The 23,390-nt window shown below is 35.2% G+C and overlaps 4 protein-coding genes and 2 non-coding genes across 8 annotated transcripts; 3 read left to right on the forward strand and 3 right to left on the reverse strand.

The window, feature by feature from the left end:
• Nucleotides 1-150: 150 nt before the first annotated feature.
• On the reverse strand, nt 151-4,420 carry LOC126678811 (tubulin beta chain-like). Its single transcript, XM_050373721.2, has 3 exons — nt 3,763-4,420; nt 1,095-1,364; nt 151-1,001 (listed from the first exon to the last, which is right to left on the reverse strand). Exons 1-3 carry the CDS (start codon nt 4,160-4,162, stop codon nt 325-327), a joined length of 1,347 nt encoding a protein of 448 aa, XP_050229678.1. The 5' UTR covers nt 4,163-4,420; the 3' UTR covers nt 151-324.
• Nucleotides 4,421-4,926: 506 nt separating this feature from the next.
• LOC126678821 (uncharacterized) lies at nt 4,927-10,277 on the reverse strand. The gene is made up of 13 exons (XM_050373728.2): nt 10,032-10,277; nt 9,701-9,791; nt 9,434-9,623; nt 9,237-9,327; nt 9,112-9,147; nt 8,884-8,982; nt 8,655-8,785; nt 8,493-8,541; nt 8,308-8,397; nt 8,149-8,202; nt 7,471-7,536; nt 5,471-5,568; nt 4,927-5,356 (listed from the first exon to the last, which is right to left on the reverse strand). The coding sequence occupies exons 1-13, from the start codon at nt 10,107-10,109 to the stop codon at nt 5,290-5,292; spliced, it is 1,140 nt and encodes a 379-aa protein (XP_050229685.1). The 5' UTR covers nt 10,110-10,277; the 3' UTR covers nt 4,927-5,289.
• Nucleotides 10,278-11,717: 1,440 nt separating this feature from the next.
• Nucleotides 11,718-11,809, forward strand: LOC126666388 (small nucleolar RNA Z161/Z228). Its single transcript, XR_007637890.1, has one exon. It is a non-coding gene; the product is annotated as a small nucleolar RNA Z161/Z228 (small nucleolar RNA).
• An 86-nt stretch (nt 11,810-11,895) lies between these two features.
• On the forward strand, nt 11,896-11,966 carry LOC126666380 (small nucleolar RNA Z105). Its single transcript, XR_007637883.1, has one exon. It is a non-coding gene; the product is annotated as a small nucleolar RNA Z105 (small nucleolar RNA).
• A 332-nt stretch (nt 11,967-12,298) lies between these two features.
• Nucleotides 12,299-20,639, reverse strand: LOC126676740 (putative E3 ubiquitin-protein ligase LIN-1). Of its 3 annotated transcripts, none has more exons than XM_050371023.2 (17): nt 20,555-20,639; nt 17,549-19,111; nt 17,381-17,441; nt 16,913-17,257; nt 16,762-16,838; nt 15,372-16,649; nt 15,088-15,232; nt 14,728-14,985; nt 14,329-14,638; nt 14,119-14,243; nt 13,911-14,030; nt 13,696-13,827; nt 13,459-13,581; nt 13,234-13,344; nt 13,022-13,165; nt 12,511-12,762; nt 12,299-12,424 (listed from the first exon to the last, which is right to left on the reverse strand). In XM_050371023.2, exons 2-17 carry the CDS (start codon nt 18,484-18,486, stop codon nt 12,407-12,409), a joined length of 4,437 nt encoding a protein of 1,478 aa, XP_050226980.1. In that variant the 5' UTR covers nt 18,487-19,111; nt 20,555-20,639; the 3' UTR covers nt 12,299-12,406. The 3 variants fall into 3 exon arrangements, 2 of the variants coding, with proteins under 2 accessions (XP_050226980.1, XP_050226972.1); XM_050371015.2 differs by having other exon boundaries at nt 20,548-20,639; XR_008790013.1 differs by lacking the exons at nt 12,299-12,424; nt 12,511-12,762; nt 13,022-13,165; nt 13,234-13,344; nt 13,459-13,581 and having other exon boundaries at nt 13,911-14,026; nt 20,548-20,639.
• A 92-nt stretch (nt 20,640-20,731) lies between these two features.
• LOC126676767 (peptidyl-prolyl cis-trans isomerase-like) lies at nt 20,732-21,408 on the forward strand. Its single transcript, XM_050371050.2, has one exon. It carries the CDS (start codon nt 20,767-20,769, stop codon nt 21,283-21,285), a length of 519 nt encoding a protein of 172 aa, XP_050227007.1. The 5' UTR covers nt 20,732-20,766; the 3' UTR covers nt 21,286-21,408.
• Nucleotides 21,409-23,390: the final 1,982 nt, after the last annotated feature.

Raw genomic sequence — 23,390 nt, forward strand, 5'->3', positions numbered from 1 at the left:
ATAATCTAAGAAACTTACTTAAGAAACAAGGGAAAAGAAAAAAAACATTTGAGGTTCATGGATAAAGTGAATACAACATCTATACAACTCAACATCAATTTCACCTCAACCAGACATCCCCAACCAACCAACCCATTTTCTAGGCAATCATATCAAACAAAGAATTTAAATTATTCAAATGCTCCACGGAACAAACTAACACATTAAAAACACAAGATCAAAACAGTAAAGAAAACACCGACAATCACATAATAGTAGATACAATAGCACGAAAGGGCGACACATTAGACCTCATTCCAACTTAGAGAAGTTACCATAAGTTTGTTAAGCTTCGTACACCTCCTCACCGCCATCCTCGTATTCAACATCCTCATCAGCGGTTGCATCCTGGTATTGCTGGTATTCCGCCACTAAATCATTCATGTTGCTCTCGGCTTCGGTGAACTCCATTTCGTCCATACCTTCGCCAGTGTACCAATGCAAGAAAGCCTTACGACGGAACATAGCTGTAAACTGCTCACTCACCCTCCTGAACATCTCTTGGATCGATGTTGAGTTGCCCACAAAAGTTGACGCCATTCTCAAACCTCTTGGAGGAATATCACAAACACTGGATTTCACATTGTTTGGTATCCATTCCACAAAATAGGATGAGTTTTTGTTCTGCACATTGATCATCTGTTCATCCACCTCCTTGGTGCTCATCTTTCCTCTGAACATAGCTGAGGCAGTCAAGTAGCGGCCATGGCGAGGATCAGCAGCACACATCATGTTCTTTGCATCCCACATTTGCTGAGTAAGCTCTGGGACGGTAAGGGAAATGTACTGCTGGGAACCACGAGATGTGAGTGGAGCGAATCCTACCATAAAGAAGTGGAGACGTGGAAATGGGATCAGGTTGACAGCCAGTTTGCGTAGGTCTGAATTGAGCTGTCCTGGAAACCTCAGACAGCATGTTACACCACTCATAGTTGCAGAGATCAAGTGGTTCAGGTCACCAACTACACAGTCAAAGTAAATAAAAAAGGTCAGGATCACATATCCATGCATTTCATTCCGTAACATTTAATCTAAAAAGAGAAACTGCAACTTACAGCTTGGAGTGCTGAGCTTTAATGTCCTGAAGCAGATATCGTAAAGTGCTTCATTGTCAAGTACCATACATTCATCAGCATTTTCTACCAATTGATGCACAGAGAGAGTGGCATTGTATGGCTCAACAACTGTATCTGAGACCTTTGGTGATGGGAAAACCGAGAAAGTGAGCATCATCCTGTCCGGGTATTCCTCTCTGATCTTAGAAATAAGAAGGGTCCCCATGCCAGAGCCTGTGCCTCCTCCAAGTGAGTGGCATACCTGAAAGCCTGGTCAAAAAGTATCGGAAACGAATTAGTTTCATCTAGCAATTAAGTAAATCAAATATATTATAAAGTTTCACAATGCTGCCACGCATTTCAGGATCCTGAGGACTTCAAATTCAAGGATCATCTCCACAAAAATACATGAATCGATACAAACACATCCATGTAACACAAGCAACCCTCAGAAATTCAGAATAGATCATCAAATAAAATGAGTAGTTATATTCTCCCAGGTAAATCCCATGGTAAATGAACTTGTAGAAAGTTTATATCTTTGAACACTGTGACTAAATATGCGACTGTATTTGAATTGGTAAAGGAGAGAACAAAAGCCACAGACATGAACACCTGCTAGTCGGTGTTGGGCAGGCCACAATAATAAAAAAAATTATCCCATTCTATGTTCTAAATCATTCTGCCAGCACTTGAGCATACAAGAAAGATATACCAAGTCCTGCATTTAGTTGCAAAAAGATTATACTGATGCTAAGAAAAATTCAACTGCTGATTACATTTTCGAGGCAGGCTAAGCTACTACATTATTTCTTAATTATTTTTAGAAGCAAGCAACAAGGTGCTTTCCATGACAACACAGGAAAAAGGACAGGCAGGGATGTTTTCACCACATCTCTTGATAACTACACTCTTAAATCATCATTTGTTTAGACTTATACACTTTCCATCATTTCCCTAACCTTCACTTATTAATAGCAAAATCTAGCATGTTTGGTATTTACTTTAAAACCAATTTTACTGTTATTATTAAATTAATATATCTTTTTATATCTATACCAAAAATTCTGAAACATTTAATTTTTAATTCAGTTAAAAATACAATATTTCATTATGCTTATTTTCGAGTTGATTAAACAATTCAATTTACTAAAAAAAAAAGGGAATTACTTGCTCATAAAATATATTTTAAAATACTAATATTTATTTACTAGTAGATTAATAGTTTATGTTTACTACATTTCAATCTAATAATTTATTTAGATTTTAATTGGTATTACTATCTTAAATCCAGAAATTAAATTTGATTTAAAAAATTTATTATAGTAAATGCATTTTTAAGTTAAAAAATATACTTGAATTAATTGGTTATATAAAAATAAAATTTTCAATCAAATAGTTTTTTTGTAAATAAATATCTTATTTCCTAAAGTTATAAAAGAAAGTAGGTTTGCAGATAAATATAATTTTTTTTGAAAATACAATAGCTTGATAAATTGAGATAAAACTAAAACAAAATAAAACAGTGGTAATATATATTATTTTTCAACAAAGATTATCAGTACTATTAAATTAGTAGTAATGAAATTTTATATTTTGATGATGAATAAAAAGTATAAGGGAATAATAGACTTGATCTTGCTAATCAATTAGGGTATAATAGTTTAATGATTGGAGTGTTAAAACGTCACCCCAGAAAGACATTCTGACACACAGTTTTTCATGTTAAATGTCCTAAGTTTCCCAAGTTGATGAAATAATCATAAACTTTATGATTAACTTTTCCATTACAGTATGCTAATGTAAGAAGAACATGGTGGTGCAATTATAATGTTTGGCCCTCCGGCCCATCAACGGTCCTGAATCCTGATCTTATATGAACTATAGGGAGTAGATACTACTCAATTAAATCAATTTATCTTATCTTTTATCAGAGAAAGTGTCAGAAATAAATCTCCTAACACCCACACCAGACAAGAATGGGGCCTGCTCATACAGCTAAGCCTTATAATAAGAAATCAATATTTATTGAGCACCGAACCACAGCAAAGTTTTCTTTGGCCCACTATGAGTAGAACAATAAAAAAAATGAAGACGAGCATACCATTCATGTTTTCAAAGTCATCACTATATTACCCTTAAAAAAATCAAAAACACTGATTGGTGGGATTTGCAGTTTTGGCGGATTAAACAAAGCAGTAGAAAATAACAATAAACAATTCAAATAATAAAAAGTCCAAATTAAGCGTATGAAAATGACACCATAACTTCAACAATGGAAAAGTAAAAGTAACTGAAAAAGAAGCAGCAGGAACACAGATGGTGATAATTGTGTAGAGGAAAGGTCACTAAAATGAGAATCTAAAAGAAAATAAACTCGATCACAATCTTAGCAGCATACTTTTCAGCGCTTAATTGAATAAAAATGTGACACCATAACATAGAAAACCAAACACATTTAAAATGTTTCAATGTACATGGCTCAATCAAACCAGGAAAATCCGTATCCTACATTTATAACATTAGAATTGCAATTAATAATCAAATTCATGAACCATAACATATGTATCATCGCGTATTCAATCGACTTAATTATCATATCAAAATCTAGATCTCAGGCAGAAACAGAAAATTTCAAAATCGAAAGGAAATAGCAAAATGCAATTACCTTGCAAGCAATCACAATTCTCAGCCTCTTTACGAACGACATCAAGAACAGAGTCAATCAACTCGGCTCCTTCAGTATAATGACCTTTAGCCCAATTATTACCAGCACCAGATTGCCCAAACACGAAGTTATCGGGTCTAAAGATCTGTCCATAAGGACCGGATCTGATACTATCCATAGTACCAGGTTCAAGATCCATAAGGACAGCCCTGGGCACATAGCGTCCGCCGGAAGCCTCATTGTAGTAAACATTGATTCTCTCGAGTTGGAGATCGGAACCGGCGTCTCCTTGGTATCGTCCGGTAGGGTCAACACCGTGCTCCTCGCAAATAACTTCCCAGAATTTGGAACCGATTTGGTTACCACATTGGCCTCCTTGAATGTGCAAGATCTCCCTCATTTTCTTACGGTGGTTTTGAAAATAAGGTGCTGGTGGATTTGGTCTGGTTGTTAAGGAAAAACAAAACAAAACAAATGGGATTTGGGGAAATGTGAGGGTATATGAAGAGAGAGAGGAGGGAAAATCGGAGGGTAAGATGGTAAAAATAGGAGGAGGGCGGGATATTTTTGAAGGGAGGGGGTGCCTTAGGAGGAGAGGGTGCGCATGTTAAGATGGTGGGCCCCGCAATATTCGTTTACCTTGTGCCTTATGTTATGGGACGAGATCTCTGCTGCTGCTGATCTGCATCTACTTGCGGATATGTCGGTGCAGTATTTATAGCCCTCTAGGGGTAGATGAAAAAAAAAATGTAACTGCTTGTTTTTACCTTATGGCTGGATTCGTTATTGAATCTGCCAGGTGTCGAGAAAATGAGAATTCGTAACTGCCGGTTGGATAATGTGTATGGTGTCATCAATGTGGACGGTCTTTAGCCTGAAAGTGACCGGAAAACCAAATGCAATATCCACACTCATCTAATGATTCATAACTTTCAACTTTAGTTAGATTGTTTATACTTATGGTTGGTTCATCACAATGCACTTCCTCTAATTAATTAAATACCATTTTGCACTGTTCAACTTCAACCTGTTGATATGTGAGATCCCAGCGTCTCACCATATTATCTTCCCCACATAGTACTTGCTGAATTAAAAAGAGAAGGCATCAGCCCCTTTTCTCAGTTTTGACGGTTATCGGGGATTACTGATAAGAAAGCTTAAAAGTTTCAGAAAAATTCCCGACCGGATATATAGTACACAGCCCTTACATCAGTAAATTTCAACATTTAAGGGTAGCGGGGTTCAGATCATCCATAAAGACCCAATCTAAGCAAAAAAAAAAAAAAAACCTTGTACGAGGGGTTCATGCTTCATAGTACTTGCTACATATTAAACCCATACATGAAATACAAGTATAACAAGCGTAAGAAATGCTCTATGGACAAAAAGGTAATCAGACATCAAACGAATTAGAATAAACGAGGATCATCCGTCAATTGTAATGAAGATCACCAACAAAATGTTTCAGCGAGGCAGGATTATACAGCTTCGATGGGGCAGTGTACAGTGAGCTTCTCTGAGCATGCTTTAGTGTTGTGGCAGGGGTTCGTTGCAGTACCTTTTAAAGTTTAAGGACTCGTCCACCAATAAGTCACTAATAGAAATGATCCACACATAAAGAAGCAAAAGTTAAAGGTAATTAGAAACCACAAGTTCAGCTAAGAAAACATCAATAAATGATGATGTATTAATGATACAGTGAACTCACGAAATCCGCTCTGCCATTTGTGATACTTCCCATCTTGGACTCCATGGATAATCAGCCAGAAGAGGTGACTTCACTGGTGTGCCAAGAGTGTTGAAATGCTATCAAACAGATAATTAACTAATCAGTAGACAATTTTGAATGCAGTTCCTTTTCTCACTCAACCCCATGAAGTAAAACAAACTAGCAATGCAATCTCAATCGAGCCATAGATAGTAAACCCAACAAAGGTTCATTTCTCCACTCCAACTTGAGACAAAAGATCAAAAGAATCGAAGTTCGTGGTTTTGGACAAAAAAACCTACAGTTTATCAATTTTGGGTCATTTTACACCCTAAGCTCACATCATTTTTATGGTCAAAGGTGTAAAATGACCCAAAATTAAGTGGTGTGTGTTTTTGTCAAAAACCACTAACTTGCACTCTTTTGATCTTTTGTCCCAAGTTGGAGGGGCAAACTGAATCTTCATAGATAGTAAACCAGGGCATCCCAATCACCACAACAATTCAATCAACAAGAAAAATAACCAAATTCCTTATTTAGATCCTTGGCAAAAGAGTACATTTTCTATAAATATTTATTATCTAAATGCAGGGGCTAATAATCACCCATGGCACCTCAACTTTAGGGGTACGGGCGCTAAGCCCCCTGATGTTTAAAAACGGGCGCTAAACCCCCTAAGCTTTGTGTCGGCGCTCACTAAACCCCTTTTGGACGAAATATGACCAAAATACCCCTGGCGCCGTTTTTTCAGTTAACTGACATTTTAAAAAAAAAAAATCTGACACTGTCATATCATCTGACACGTCAGAAATATATCTTAAAAATTTCAAACACCCAAAATACCCCTAATTTAATTTAGAAAAAAAATCAAACCAGCCCAATTTAATATAAACCAATTTGTCAACCCAAAAACCGACCCAACCACCACCCCACCAACCGACCCGCCACCCGACCACCGCCGGAAAATTTTCCGGTCATCTTCTCCATTTTGAAGATGACCGGAAATTTTCCGGTCATCTTTATCTGTTCCTCAGAGGAACAGATCCGGCGGACCTGTTCCTCAGAGGAACAGATCGGCGTCTGTTCCTCTGAGGAACAGATCGGCGTCTGTTCCTCTGAGGAACAGATCGGCGTCTGTTCCTCTGAGGAACAGACCGCCGGATCTGTTCCTCTGAGGAACAGATCGCGACGGTCTGTTCCTCTGTCGCGATCTGTTCCTCAGAGGAACAGATTCGCGATCTGTTCCTCTGAGGAACAGATCGCGACGGTTCCTCAGAGGAACAGATCCGGCGGTCTGTTCCTCAGACCCCGGAAAATTTTCGATGACCGGAAAATTTTCCGGTGGTGGTGGAGTGGCGGCGGTTAGATCAGTGGCGGTTTGGATTTAAATGGGTGGTTGGATTTTGGGTTAGGTTTTTTCATTTTATCAGATATTATATTAAGAGGTGTTTTAGATATTTTCATTTTTTTTTTGTCTTTTGATGACATGTCATCTGACACTTGGTGCTGTCAATTTTTTTTTCCTGTTTCAAAAGACAGCCGCCAAACAAAAGACGGCGCCAGGGGTATTTTTGTCCAAAAGGGGTTTAGTGAGCGCCGACACAAAGCTTAGGGGGTTTAGCGCCCGTTTTTAAACATCAGGGGGTTTAGCGCCCGTACCCCTAAAGTTGAGGTGCCATGGGTGATTATTAGCCAAATGCAGGACACGATTCAGATGAAAAAAACAATGGAAAAATCCCAAGAGAATTAAGCACAAAACTGAAACACTTCACTAGATTTTGCAGCATAAAATATCAGAAATCAGAATGTAAATCAAAATAAATAGTTATTGATAAACAGTCAAACACATTAAGATTAAAATGCATAACTAAGAAGAAAAAAAAGGTGCAACTTGATCCATTTGTAAATGGACAAAGCACCACATTATTTAGATATTGATGTAAGAAGTCAAAGCACCACATAATTTAGATATTGATGTAAAAAGTATCGGCATTCGGCACCTGAGTACTTTGAAGCATCAGAGATGGTTGTTGCTTAGGAAACTGAGCCGAAAGGTAAAAATGCACCTGCAGGTATAAGAAATACCAAGTATTAACAAGAAAAAAGAGAAACCCAATGCAAACCCAAAGACTCAACTCCAACAATATATGCAGGAGATAAGGAGCTCTAAATACACTTATGACTGGCACTGAAAGGCATCTGCAAGTTAGCCACCTCGTTTTTTCTTTTGCCTATAAACGAGGTGAGGTTTACTAAATGAATTCATTCAGTAAACCTCATGCAAATTCATCATCAATATCTTTTGATTATGCATAAACCAAGGACTAGATGATTGACAAAAGCTATGCAGAATCCCAGTGACTAACATCCCCCTTAACTAGTCTAAAAGGCAAGTTTCTGTTGCAAGTTCATCTCCACCGACCTAAAGCTCCGTCTTGCCAAGTAACTAATTGCAGTAACCATTTGTACAATTATAATCATAAAATTAAATACGAAGTATACTGCTCTTTAACAATCACTTTCTTTAACCAAATTCCAGGCCAAGAAGCCAATTTCATTGCTGAAATTTCTGTCAATTCTAATAAAACCATATACAATAAACAAAACTATATTCGTCGATTTTAGCCTCCTTTGTTATGAGCACAACAAACCACACGGTAATGAAAATTGTGATGTACCAGGAATGTAAATGGTCCAGAAGCAGCAAGAAATGTAGCCTTTTTACAAAAAACCTGACAACAAAAATCAATGATGAGCAATAACCAGCTTTTCTGCAAAACAAAAGATTAAAAAAGAAGAAAACTGCTTTAATTTCGTAAGCAGCTGGCAAGACATACTGGATCAGCTTCTACTGGCCTTCCAAGAAGTGGGGCTAATGCTTCAATAAAGTGCCTCCTCACATCTATTAATGAAACTGCCTCTAAGACCTACAAAAGAATAGAAAATTCAATATAAAAAAAATACTAAAATGCATACTATATCAACTAAAAAAAATCCCACTGTATGGAAAAATTAAGCAGACCTGTCTCTGCAAGAGTTCTTCTAGATTGGGAAGATACTCAGCCATGCACCTGTTTCAATAGAAAACAAACAATGTATGTTATTATCACAACATTCCACAAAATCCTGCTGTATACAAATATAATATATTCATTATTTAAACACAGTACAATGCATGGCTTACATCCCATCCAACCATGGAGGAAGTTTGACATCGTCGATTGGAAACAGAGCTTTCAATTCAACAGTGGAGATTAATTTTAGACGAGGTGCTGAAGGAGCAGAGACATATTTCCTACCAACAGGATATATAACCTGCATCAGTGAAATGACCACCAAAGATGGTAAAAAATTATAATAACCAAGGAAAGAAAGAAAGGAAGAGGTAATAGGAGGGGATAGGGACATGCAACCTGTAAGTATATCTTCTGTGGATGTCTCCAGGGACATGCATGTACCATTTTATTTATATTCATATCCATTAAAGGCACTGCAAATTTGACTTCCTCTGGCTACACTAAAATTCAAAGGCATAAAAACCAAAAAAATAGTTGAAACCAACCTAAGTAGCAAAATTAACAGGTCACTGGTTTGAAAACTCAAGTAAAAGGAAATAGACACACATTCATTTCAAAGAGTACCTTTTCAAAACCTGAACTCATATGCATTTCAATCCCCTGCAGGAAGTTTGAAGTTTCAATAAGATAAACTCTAAACAATTATTATTTCATGCCATAGAAGATGTTACTCTTATTAAGAACATTACCTCCCTAGACACTATAGTGCTAGTTTCAAACTTCAACCGATCGTCATCAACTTCTTCAACACGCTTCTTCTGATACGACATGTAACTATCCCTTCAAATTGAAATAAAACAGTTAAATTAATAAAACCTCAACGACCATCAACAGCCTTGATCATCAAGTGTGGCAAATTAACTTCATAAAATTCAAAATCAGGTACCTCAGTTCATGAATGAGAGCCAACAACCGCGTTGGATCTTTGTAATTCCAGTCAGTCAAACTGTTCTTGACTAACCATGAATCACCTCCCTCGCCGCTAAGCAAATGAAATCGATGAAAATCTCCTTCCTCAGGTCCAAATATAACATCAGGAGCAGCTAACGGAAATTCTACATTGTATACGACATTCCCTATATTACAGAAACTATAAAATGTAAACAAAAGTAAAATATATTAAAATAAAACTTCATGTAGAATAAATACGAACATCTGAGATAATCTAGGCAGTAAGGAATGAGCAACGTAAAGCGATCGAGGCTTGTAGGATAGTTCTTGCTGCCTGTCCACACCTGCTCTACCTGCATAGCATAATAAACCCTAGGATTCATCAATTAAAGAGCCAATAACTTCAAATGGTGGTTAAATTGCAAATTAAATCAAAATTTAGGGTCGAAAACATCTAATTAGGTTGAGAATGTAAATGAACTAAGTAATTAGAATCAAATTATATGTACGATCTTGTTGAAACTCAAATATTACTACTAATACCGTAAGATGTAGATATTAAAAGAGAGCGAAGAGATTTTGTTAAGTGATACCTTGATTGGCGGAGTGTAGTTGTTGAGGAGGTACTGCAGCTGAGCAGAGATGAACGGAGGAAAACCGTCGAACGACATCGTTTTTTCAAATGTATTTTCGTTTTCGTGCCGGCTTTACAACCACCGGTAATGGTGTCGATTTGGAATTTGGTAAAGATGAGCGATAAGTTGTGCAAGTAAGCAAACAGACACCCTGAAATTTTAAAATGGTGATACTGTTACTGGCTAAATCAATTATATCTCAGGAATAATTTGCTTGGAAAACCGATATGATTAAGATAATTGTCGTTTTTGTTTGAAAATCAAACAATATAGTGTTATTTTTATTTCCGTGAACGATTTAGTTATTTCGTCCATTTTTAGTGCTAGTCAACTGAATTAAAAGACTGAAACCGCACTTGATTCGTAAATGTATATTTCCCGGCAAGTATACTTCTTGGAAAGTTAATTGCTGAGGAAGTTAGTAGAAAAGAAATTGATAATTATTTTACTTGGTTTACTTATTAACTTCTCGGAAAGTTATATTTTATTAATTAATTAAAACTTAAAGATGATATTATTCTTAATAACTAATTAAACTAATTAAATATAGGGATATAGTTGTATTTTCTATCAAATTAACTAGGAAAGTTCTACTTACCTAGTTTTGGTTAGGGAAGCCACTTCCCTAGTTAAAGGGAAGTCAAATTGCTAACTTTTCGGAAAGTAACACGTATAAATTGAATCAAGTAAGAAAATTTTGCCACTTTCCGGAAAGTTAAAATTCTCTTACTCATTTACCCCCAACCAAGCGAGGTCTAAATAAATAAAAGTTAATTTCAAAAAGACAATTTGGACCCCACTTTTATTTTTGTCAACGATTTCATCTCTCGTGTTTGATAATTAACTACCTCTAATTTTTTTGACTCAATTGACTAAGATTAAAAATGGACGAAAAGACTAAACTATTGACAAAAATAAAAATAAAGGATCATATCGTTTGATTTTAAAAAAAAATGGATTAAAGTATGAATCCTGACACATGTGGGACTTTACAGTAATTTGTTCTAATTTTAAACATTCTGATCAAAAACAATATGGCTTACTCATTTAAAAAACATCCACCTCATTAATTGTTTTCTTTTATGATTCAAACTTTTAAAATAGTCAAATTTAATCGATTTTTATATTTTCAATTTTAAATAAACCATATGTTTAAATCAAATATGGAAAATAATTGTTAATGGTAAAAATGTAAATTGAAATAATTCAAAGATATATGAAAAGTGTTTTTCTACTCTAATTCGAACAAGAAAATTGATGATTTCAAACTTTAGGATATAAATGGAAAAGTCGAAAAAGTGGAATACTTTTGAATAATTAAGCCAAACAAATAACAAAAAGATAAATTAATATAGACATAATTTTAAGGGGCATTTTAGTAAGCTCATAAACAAAACCCTAGGGAGAACCTCAAATTGCCGCTATATATAAATGGTCGTTTCTCATCCAGTTAGAATGAAATAGCAGCTCATTTTGATCAACAAGGTCCCTTAATTTCAGCAGCAAATTCATTTTATCTCACTTGTTTTCGTTGTCTTTCTATATTGTAATGATTTCTGAAAGTTACGTAGCTTAGATGGATTCTTCTTGTTTTGAGTTCGGTCTCAGAAATATAAATGTTTTGTTTTGAGTTAGGTATTGAAAAATTCAGGTGATGAAATTGGATAATATCTCACGACGGTCGTCTGAGACAATTTTGTGTCGTCCTTGATGAGTGATCCAAGCTTCTGATGATTTATTCTTTCCATATTCGTTTAAGTTTTAAATAAACTCAAAAGAATAAAACAGATTTTTGTTTGACAAATTCCGGTAAGGCAAACTGGGAGCATAATGATGCATTTGAAATTTTCCGATCAAATTTATGATGGAATTACAACCTCCTACTCATACTGAATGCTCGCTTATCAACTTGCTTTTTCTTTAATACATCAGATTTCTTATTTTTAATAATTTCTTATTTATTATTAGTGTCAAAAAATTATTATCTTGGATAAGGCACGGTGAGGATAATTACATCTGTATTGAGGTCGTAAGATCTTTGAAAATTATCTTAAACTCTTTCAAAGTCCTTTTCATTCTGAGTGCCTATTCTAACTTTTAAATTTTTGACTGTTTAAGTTTTTGAATTTGAGTCTTCAAAATGACATCGTTCGTTCGGATAGTTTTTAATCTTTGAGAGTTCTTGTAGTTAAATTTTATTGATGAATTAACGACTGAACCAGTAATTACGAAATAATCACTAATGATAATCTAAATATCAACGAGAACGATCATCTGTGTACAAAATTATGTAATTGGCTCGCAAAAAAAAAAAATTAATCTGGTTGACTCCTTTAGTCCATTGCCCAAACCTGCAAACATTTTACAAATGGATTAAAATTCAGAAATATATTATAGATATACTTGGATTAATCATTAGGTTTAGAGATGAGCTGACCTGGATCCTTCCGTCGGAAAAACCAGCATAGAGCATCCCGTCGTTCATATCTGACGTTAACGATGTGATTTTGGCATTACCTCCTTTACTTGTTTTAATGGATGCAACGTTAATGAATTTTTCTTTTAACCAAACCTCAATTGTCCCACATTTTGTTGCTGTGAATATGAAATCACTGTTGGTAACAATATGCAAAATGTCTAACCCAGTTGAAAATGAACCTAGTACTCCTCTTGTTGACTGACAAAATACCTGCAAACGAATTCTGACTTAAAAACAGATTAAAAATATACTGAAGTAATGAAACATTAATTTTTAAGTGGCTATTTTTTTTTTTTGGCTGAAAACAGATTAAAATTTGGCAAAAAAAATGTAATCTTTAACTGCTAAAACGATATAGGTAGGTCATTTTTCTGCCAAAATTTAAAAGTTCTGTATAACTCGCTACAAACACAACAGGGTTTGGATTTTATATCCATATAATCCAAATTAAAATGGTTGTAAATTTTACCTTTCCTGCTGCTCCATCAACTGCAGAACCACCAGCAAAGAGTAGACCATCATTAATATGCAAGGAATGTATAACTTGTTTACCCAACAATTTTCTTGCACCAGAGTAAAATGTTGTTGATGTCAGTTTGCACAGATCCACCTCCTAACAATTTTGTATCAAACTGTAAGATATTTTCAGTTACTAAGAGAAGAGTGTAAAAGAATGTTCACCTGAATAGTATAACCAGAGCAACCACAGTATAATTTATCCCCAGACATAGCAAGGCACTTGACATTTTTGTTTAAAGTTACATGTATTGGAACACCAGACCAACTATACACCTGCCATGACATGACAATTCAGATGTAATTATCCTCATTGTGCCTATTCAAAGAAATGCATTTATTTCATTTTCAGATCCTGAAATGTAATAAACTGCCACTTATAAGTTATACCTTAACTCCTGTTCCTTGAGAAGTAAAACATGCAACTTTAGCATTAGCTGTGAGCTCATGTACTGCCATTTTCACATCGTGGATTTGCACGCAACGAATTTCTTCAGGCTTGATTGCCCAAACCTGTCGGTATGTGAGTACAATTATACAATGTTACTCTCAAGAATCTAATTTTCAACAGTGCATTAAAAAGTTCTTGAAAACAGTCTGATAGTCTTGTTTTGTGAGGCGACTCACCCGAATTGTTTTGTCCAAGGAACCACTGTAAAGTTTGTCACCAGAAGATGGAACGTATAAGCATGTGACAGCTTTAACATGTTCATGGATTTCTTGAATTAACTTCGTACCCCTCTTTCCAGAATCCCACACCTGTAAGCGAGCTGTTAGTAGTTAGAAATCACTTGCTATATATTCTACTTTGAATCTCTATGTATACATTATGAGACAGACACCTTTATGGTTCCATCAGAATGGCTGCTTAATAGTCGACCTTTCAGATGAACTAAAGACAGTACTTCCCCATTTGCGGATGATTCCAACTCAATTACTTCCCTACAATTCCAAAGCTCTGTCTGGAACATAGAATATGAGGAACAATAAGCTCTTTTACATGCATATAAGATAAAATGAAGGCAAAACAAAACAGAAAAGCTCACTTACAGCATTGACTGATGACAAGTTCATCAACGATTTCAGTATATCAGTGATTACAGATGATGTTCTCTTGAATTTTCTTAAGGTTTTATAAATGCATTTGGCATACTTTTCCAAATCGTCAAGTGCAGCTTCAGATAGGCAAGTTCGGGTTAGTGAGTGATTGTATGTAGTTAAAAACGTCTTTGTAGCTCTTATTACGCGAAACTTACATACCTGAATCAATAACAAAAGTTCTTAATGCAAGGGCTGCTAAAATCTTCTCTTCCGTGTTTCTTGATGATTGAAGGACATTAATGAATTCGTCAAGCAAGGACTTACGAGCAGCTTCTTTTACACCAGTATCAGGAAGAACTGAAAGCATATACACGAGCCACGTGGAAATGACAAGGCATAACTTTGCCATTTCTAATGAATTACTCTTAAAGCATTCCTCCAAAGCTTTAAAAATCGAACCCTTGTCGTGATTGCAAAGTACAAAAGCCACCTTTTTCTCCCAAGAACTTGCTGCTTTCTCTTCATCTTCCTGTACAATAATGGTTTTGAGATTCAGGATTGAATAACAATCAGATACTTGCATATATCTACAGGCTACATGATGACATAAATGCAAACCATTGTCTCTGCAAAATCATTTTCTCCCATCTTTAGTCCCTCTGCCTTCATTAAATCACTGTAAGGTTGATTAAACCCTGCAATCTTCAGTAACCAGGGTTCCATATAGGACTTTCCAGATGATGTGAGACGTCCAGAAAGTGATAATAAAGCATCAAGACCCATCATTTGAAAATTAGAAAAGTCTTTCTTATGAAGTGCTTCGATAAATGTCTCTACAGCTTCTTCTCTGTAAATGCTCATCTTCTGCGGCTCAACCTGCACGAATATATTGAATCATATTATAACAACGGGCAGATGACCATCTGGTGCATTGTGAGAATTAGTTGCTATGAATGATTTCAAGGAATAAAAGCAAACCAAGAGATCAAGCTGAAGGAGAAGAGCAGCAATGGCAGGTTGCTGCTCCATGGGAGCCATTTGAAGATATACAAGAAAGGTATGCATCGTACTAAATGATCCTTCATCTTTAATTATCTTCAATATCTGAATGCAGAATGTCCTTCTGAGAAACCACATGAAAGATGAAACGCTCAGTTAGGAAGTGATAGACTTTAAGCATGCATTTTAAAAAAATTGATTTCAATTTCAGATTTTGGACTTCTCTTCTTAGATGAAGTACACTTGATAAAATGCATCAGTACCTGTTTAGCTGAACTAGCTCCGAGAGAAAATCTATGCATATGCCTCTAACACAGTCGTTTCCGGAATGAAGTAATTCCAGAACCGGAGATAATTTGATTCTACTTGCTATGTAGTACCGGCAACTTTTATCTGCAATCATGCAACATAGAAGGATTGAAATGACAGATTTTCTTGCTTCCACCCTGTCCAAACACTTGACAAGCACAGGTACTCCATTTGCAGAAATAACACTAAAAGCACTAATGGACTGGCTGCTTTCATCTCCTCCTGTTAGTATCTGCTCAAGAATTGCAATAGAAGCATCCTTTGGATCTATAACTAGCTGCAGATCATAATTTTCATTTTTATTCTGGATTATATAGACAAGGGAGGGTATTAAGTTGTGAGATGAAAGCTGAGCAAATGTTGGCCTGAGTTGGTAAATGAGAACAGCAGCCTCAGCTAGCCCATTCTTGAGCAATGCAGCCAGGCAGTCAAAATCAGAATCTACACTAGTCAAAATCTCTGCGACACTTTCATCTGAAAATATTAGCTCAGATAGAGTGTAAATGGACATTCTAAGAACTTCTCTATCTAGTGAATTTGACAGAATCTCCACAAATCCATTCACAGTTGTTAGTTTGGACAAACACGAGTGTACCCCAGGATCACCCTTTGAGTCCTTCCATAATTTTGCTATCGCTAAAACTGCCGCTTCACAATCTTGTAAATTTTCTGAAGTGCAGATACAGGAAATATATGGTTTTAATCCATTGATGATGGCTTCAATAGTGGCTTGAGAAATTACACTGGTTGGTGAAGTAGATACTGCTGTTTGTACAAATCTTTTGTTCCTCTGGTGTATGTGATTACCTGTAGAATTATGAATGGAAACATCAAACATTTTTAAGGGAGTGGTCGCCAATGAAGTTCCTTTGACGGAGGAAGAGCTGAATGTGCTTCTTGGTGTTTCTGAATATGAAAATTCCTGAGCAAGATCAGGATACTGCTCTTTCCATGATGTTATGAGTCTTTTCAGAACATAATTTGTTTTAGGGAGTGAATCTGCTGACAGGGGTTGTCGAGTAATGGGGCATGTTGTATTCCCTCTTTTAAGCCACTCCTGAATTGCTTTTCTTTCATAAGTCTGACCAGTTTCAAGCGTAACAGGATCATTAAAAAGCTGGCTTGTAATAGGGCAAACAAAATCTTTTGGTGGTCTCGAACTAGAACTCAACTTATGGGACATCGGCAAAGAGATGCAGCTTTGGCTTCCTTCGTCACTTCCATTAACAGAACTGCATAGTAACTCGGCGAAAGTTAGTTTCACTAAGAAAAAAAATACAAACAAAACTCTGTTTGAGATATGTTAATCAACTCATTCTTGAAAGAGGGGTATCTTTTAGCTACCTATTCTCTAATTCTTGGCTGTTCACATTGTTATAATTCGCAGTCCTTGTTCCAACATAGTTATTTCTGACACTTTTCTGCAAATCATATGTCAATGTCAAGAGAAAATAATGCAACTGAGGAAAAGTAAAGCACTGCAGGAGTGGCGTACCGTTTCTTCACGGTCTGAATCTGCTGAGCTAAGGCTATAATCATTAGTTGTGGCTGGAGAAAGAGGCAAAGATGGAGTATGATATGTGGATTCCTTTCCAAAATTCACATCCTTACTTGAAAGCTTTGGTGAAAAAGATCTTGGAGAATGCATAGGAGAGAAGATTGTGGGAGAATGTGATTGGGTGTTTGCTTTAAATGACTTTATGGTTGTGCCAAAATTTTTATTCTCCGTCACTTTCATGCTTCTAAGAGGTTCCTGGTAATGGATTTTATCTTCAGAATCTAAAACCTCACTACGAGGCTTGCTATCGGAATGATCCTTGTTCTCCTCGTTTATGATATTCTGACATATTAATAAGAAAACAGTTTTGTTTATATGAAATTTACAAACATGTTCCTACCGGTAGACATTGGAAGAAACATCAACTCATAATCAAACTAAAGAGTACAAACTTCACAGGCTCACCTGAGGTTCCCACACTGCAGGCTCTTCTAGATTATATGAAGTACTTGGACTTATGCTCAATCTGATACAGCCAAATCCAGAATAACAAACATGTGTTAGATCTTTCAATACGACATGTTAAATAGTGACACAAACTAGTTCTGAAGTTAGTAGAGGATGTAGACTAACCTTCTTGCTTCTCTTGCGCCATTTTTAGATCTGATAGCTGGAGAAAAACCAGCATTCTTAGGCAAGATGGGACCGAATTTCACATAATCAGGAATGGACCGACTAACCTCGTGCCGAGGAGTCATTGGTGGTTCAGCTATAGGAAACATTGGAATCATCTTCTTGCTTGTATTAGAATCAGAATTCATGCTATCTACATAGTATTTAGCAAAAAGCCGTGTATTCCCATCTAAAGATTCTCCATAAAGCTGCTCAAGCTTTTGCATTTTTCCCACTTGCTCTGGCCTCATGGAAAGAACCAGAGACTCATTGAAGAACTCATCCATGTCACATGTCAATGAAAAATCAGAATAATCCGGAATCACTTCCATCACCAGCCTGTGCCTTTCCTCAGAATACCAGCCGACAATAGAGCTCATATGTGGCAGAAATAAATCTCTCCACAATTCAGGTGCAAAATCAATCCTGGAGAAGAATGGATCAACAACAAACATCTCGAGAACATGGAGTACCGAATCGCGGACATTGTTACGCAATTTCCACAAATACGACAGGTTAAGGTGAGCCCAAGCAGAAAGGTAAAAATTGGGGACTCCAGCTGTTCTCTGGTCAGAGTTCAACATGGCACAAACTTGAAGCATCTTCTCTGCATAATCTAAACGCGCCATTTTTGTTTCTAAATTGGCAGTGTTAATAGCTTCTTCAAGAGCTTCAATGCCCCAATCTAGATTTGCTAATACTGCTTGATCAGAGTATCGAACCTCCGTGTCCTTGTCGTAGCTCCCATCTTCAGCTGCTAATCTCTCAGCACACTGTTCTTTGTGCAGTGCCCTTTGTTCTTTATTGATCAATCTGTCCTGTATAAAACTATCTACAGTAGTAATCAAAAACTTTGTGATATCCTTTTGGTCCTTCCCAAACCTGTAGTCTCCTGCCATTCTTTAATTAGTCTGAGATAACAAACTTTTCTGATCAAATTAAATCGCAGCCGTCATCTGAAACAGGTTTTTGCATGAACTCTGAACAAGCTACATTCACGGCGGAGAGAAACATAGCCGGCAACGAGACGCAGAGTATCAAATATAGCTGTTAATTATTATTTTTTCCTTTTTAGTATTAATTGAGTAGCTGTTACATGCTGCCGGCTTCAAATGTAGCTCTGTGATGATCAAAGCAAACCGTAGACTATACATTTTAATATTACTCCATCACTGTTATAGTACCTTCATATTTCTTTTGCCTTCAGATTAATAAAAGTTAGTTGAAATGACAGGAACGTTTTGTCTTTGTTTTGACCTAATCCAACCCAACAACCATAAATCAAACATTATGCGTTTTAACGTCTTTTGGCGGGAATATTCGCTTCAGCCCAGCGCACCCAACTCAAAGCCCAATGACTATAGATAGACCTGCTCATGGGGACGGACTCGGTATGGACCTACCGACTTTTTCCTTAAGTACAAGGCAAGCCTGAACCCAGTCCGAACTTCATTTTTGCTACTCAAACCCGGCTCTAACAACACACTATTTGTGCGGTCTTGAATTGACCAGAGCTTTTCGGACCTTCATAAAAATTTATACAAAAATAAAAGGCAAAGCTCATACGGGTCCATGTATTATTTTTTATTTTTCTAATCCTTTTACTTATTCAATTTTTATTTTTTTAGTTTTTTTTTGTAATTCATCTACTTACATTTTTTTTTCCAATCACACAAAAGGACATACTAATCAAAAATTAAATAAGTAAAGAAATTAAAAAAAACAAAAAAAATAGTACAAAGAATTTGAAATAAACATGATACTTCCTCCGGTTCATAATATTTATCGCATTTGCTTTTGCACAAGAATTAAAAAAATAATTAATATACCTCAATTTATAAGCATTTTTACTAAGTTAACCATATCTTGAAACTTGTTTGCATTTATGACTACTATTTTTATTTGTGTATTTATATTCTTTCAATAAATTAATAGGGGATAAATTTGAAAAATAACAATTAATGTTCTTTTGATATTTTAAAGTGATAAATATTATGAACCAAAAGAATTTCTGAAATGTGACAAATATTATAGATCGAAGGAAGTATAATACAAGAACATATGTATGGGTTTAGCCAAAATAAAAGCTTGAGTCATAAAGTAGTTGGCTTTTTCGGGCATACAAATAAAAAATAAGAAGTGACATTATCAAAAATATAGCGCTATTTTTGTGTTATCAATTATACGTGACACTCTTTTTTTTTTCTTAGATTTGACAGCTATCATTATTAATTTATTATCATGGTTAATATTTTTTTCAAAACCAAATGTTTTTATTGTCAGTTTTCGTTTGTTATTATCATCGCTCATCATCATTATTATTTGTTTCTTACTGCTCCTTCTGTCGCATAAAAATAGACAAAATAGAGTTTGGAAAAAAAATTAAAAATAGTCAAAGTAATTATATTTTGTTAACTTCTAATAATAATTTTAATTTAAATATTTAAATGTTTTAAATATTACTATTAATTTATATTGTGGAAAAAGTAATTATTGTGTTAAAATTGTAATTAAATTTTAAAAATATAAATTTATTATTAATATATGTATAAAGTGATAATTTATGATGATTTATAAAATATAACAAAAGTGGTTAAAATTAATAAAAGTTAATATTCATATTTTATATTGATTATTCAAATTAATATAATAATTTTGCTTATATTTTAAAACGTCTAAAATAGCCATTTTGTCTATATTTGTGGGATTGAGGGAGCATATATTTTTTCACCATTAAAATGTATACATACCACCTTAATACATTACACTATTTTTTTCATATCATATTAATAAATTTTGTAATTTTTTGGAGTTTTATTGCATTTAAAAATAATCATTCTTTATATTTAATAAAAAGGAAAATTGGAATATTTTATGTAAATTTCTGGAAAAAAACATCCCATTTTCTATTATGGATTTTTCATTTTCCATTGCCAAGTGAAGATAATATTATTCGGTACCTCTCACTTGTTAGTTGTCATCTTCCGCCACGTCGAAATAGCGTCAATTGTACGCAGTCAAAATCAACGCTCTTTCCACACTCCTCCAAGATGCTAACACGCGTCCCTTATCAACGGCCACGATCCTTACCCCGAAGATATTCCTGAAGCCGCATTTGCTATGAAAAGCAAGTGACCAATAGTTCCTTCTCCTCACACACCAACAAAAAAGAATCCGAAATGGCAAACCCTAAGGTGTTCTTCGACATGGCGATCGGCGGTGCTCCGGCAGGCCGAATCGTAATGGAGCTATTCGCGGACACAACGCCGAAAACGGCGGAGAATTTCAGGGCACTCTGCACTGGAGAAAAAGGAATCGGACGGAGCAGAAAGCCCTTACACTACAAAGGATCGTCGTTTCACAGAGTGATTCCTGGATTCATGTGCCAGGGAGGAGATTTCACGGCAGGGAACGGAACAGGAGGAGAATCGATTTACGGATCAAAATTTCCCGATGAGAACTTTATAAAGAAGCACACCGGGCCAGGAATTTTGTCAATGGCAAATTCAGGACCGGGAACTAATGGATCGCAGTTTTTTATCTGTACGGATAAGACGGAGTGGCTGGACGGAAAACATGTGGTGTTTGGGAAAATTGTGGAGGGGATGGATGTCGTTAAGGCTATTGAGAAAGTTGGATCTTCTTCTGGAAGGACTTCTAAGGCTGTTCAGATTGCTGATTGCGGTCAGCTTTCTTGAATTAATTTCCTAAAAGAAACACAGAGAAAACTGTACTCTGGTTTGAATTATGTAATGGGCTGATGTCGTTTTATAGACAGATAAGAAATCCATGAATAAAATTATATTTTGGTGTGTGATTAATTTGATTTTGTTTGTGGCCACTGTCTGAGTAGAATTTGAGAAGATGAAATAACAAATCTGCTGCGCACTCTTTTGGCTGTTGATTTACGGGCTTTGGTAGGGTTCTTATTTGTTAACGAGTTAGAGTTCGAATTATTCATTTATGCCAAGTTAGAGTGTGTTGCATAAGTTCGAGCTACTATAGCTCGAAACACGAACCTTAGTAGTATCCGAGCTATTTCAGCCCGAACTCCATTCGAGTTTAAAAAAGAAAACTGAGAATTATTATATTTGATGTATTTTATTGTGTAGAAGCTCGTTTAAACTCTCGGAATCTCTTGAGTTAATATTCAAGTTCAGCTCTGGAACAAATTGGAATAGTTCAAATTCTAGCTCGGCCTAAAAATTTCGATTTAAATTAATTCGTAAACACGCAAATAATCTAACTCGTTTATACCCTAAGTGGCTTGGACTATCAAAGAATTAAATAATTAATTTGGAAGGTTCTTGTCTTCTTTTATTGGATTGTGAAGCAATTTGACTCCAGCTCAAACTTCACATTTTTCTTCTTCTTTGGGTTGATTTTAATTTTTTAACCGACTAGAGGCTTCAATGGCTCATTTTTCCGTTCAGATGCGAAGGGCTTGAAGAAGGCTAAACCACAAGACCAATTAGAAGAATCCATCCCTCAATTTTTAGACCCCACTAGAGAAGATTTTTGTCACAAAGTCGGTATGGTATAACTTATAAGCCAGCCATTATGGTAGCTTCCAAGCAAATTATGGGAGCGTTCTACAAGTTGCTTTAATTTCGTTGAATTATGCGCCTAATGTATCTCTATTTGAAGTTGTTGTCCGCTATTAAATTTTATCTAACAATTTTAGCAGATCATCAATTAAAGTGCTTTGTTTTTTATTTATTCACAATAACTAGAGGAGAGCAGGGGCGGCCGCCCTCTTATCTTACCATCACTGTTCTTTTTTCATTCGATAATGGTGTCTCATTATATTTATAAATTATAGCTATACTCGCCTCTTTTATATTTCACTTTTTCATATATAATTAGAGAGATGAAAATGTTTGTGGGAGTAGTCGAACTCACAACCTAACAGTTTGTTACTCGGCGCTTATAATATTTAAGCTAAAACATTTCTTATGCATCTTTTTTATCTCATTTTATAACTACACTTGTCTCCTCTTTTTAAGGCTATGCTCACCTTTTTTATATTTTGTTTTTTCTCTTATGTTTCTAGCTACAACTTACGTGTATATATATGTATAGAACATATATCACTTGTCTTGATCTGATGATCTCTCAAGTTTTGGTAGAAAAACATCTTGATCATTGAATTACATAACACTTGTCATGTAATTGTTTGATATTTACGTAAAATTTTTGTCTATATTTTGGCTTTCTTTTGATTTAGCAAGAAGTAAACGATGATTATAAATTTATAATGGTTATTTGAGTCATCACATCACAAATACGGCCATTTGTTATTTTATCTGGGCAAGTGTTGACTCCTTCTAAAAGAAAATATTAGTCATTATATGTAGGGTGTACATTATGAATAATTATTAAAGCAACAGTCTTGAATAATTATTGGAATTTTTTTAAAATATACTCAGTCCACCACGTCATCTGTGGAGTAAACTTATTACGTAATGGCACATCATTAAAATAGTGACAATTTTTTAATATTACTATTCAAATGTGTAAATAAATAATAAATAAATTTACAAGATTATCATCATTTTAATGACGTGTCATTCTATTAGGTTTAATATACGGATGATGTGATGGACTGAGTTTACCTAAGAATTTCTCTATTATTGAACACAACGGTTATTTTATATTACTCATGCACATTGAGATGTTTGCATATTAAATTATTTATTAATAAAAAATTGAAAAATAATTAAATATTTTGATACAATAAGCACCTATTAGCTTCTTGTAAAAATAATGTGGTATAATAAAATAGTTACTAAAAAAATAATAT

Source organism: Mercurialis annua, linkage group LG1-X (assembly GCF_937616625.2).
Source record: "Mercurialis annua linkage group LG1-X, ddMerAnnu1.2, whole genome shotgun sequence".
In the NCBI taxonomy this organism is placed as follows: Eukaryota; Viridiplantae; Streptophyta; class Magnoliopsida; order Malpighiales; family Euphorbiaceae; genus Mercurialis; species Mercurialis annua.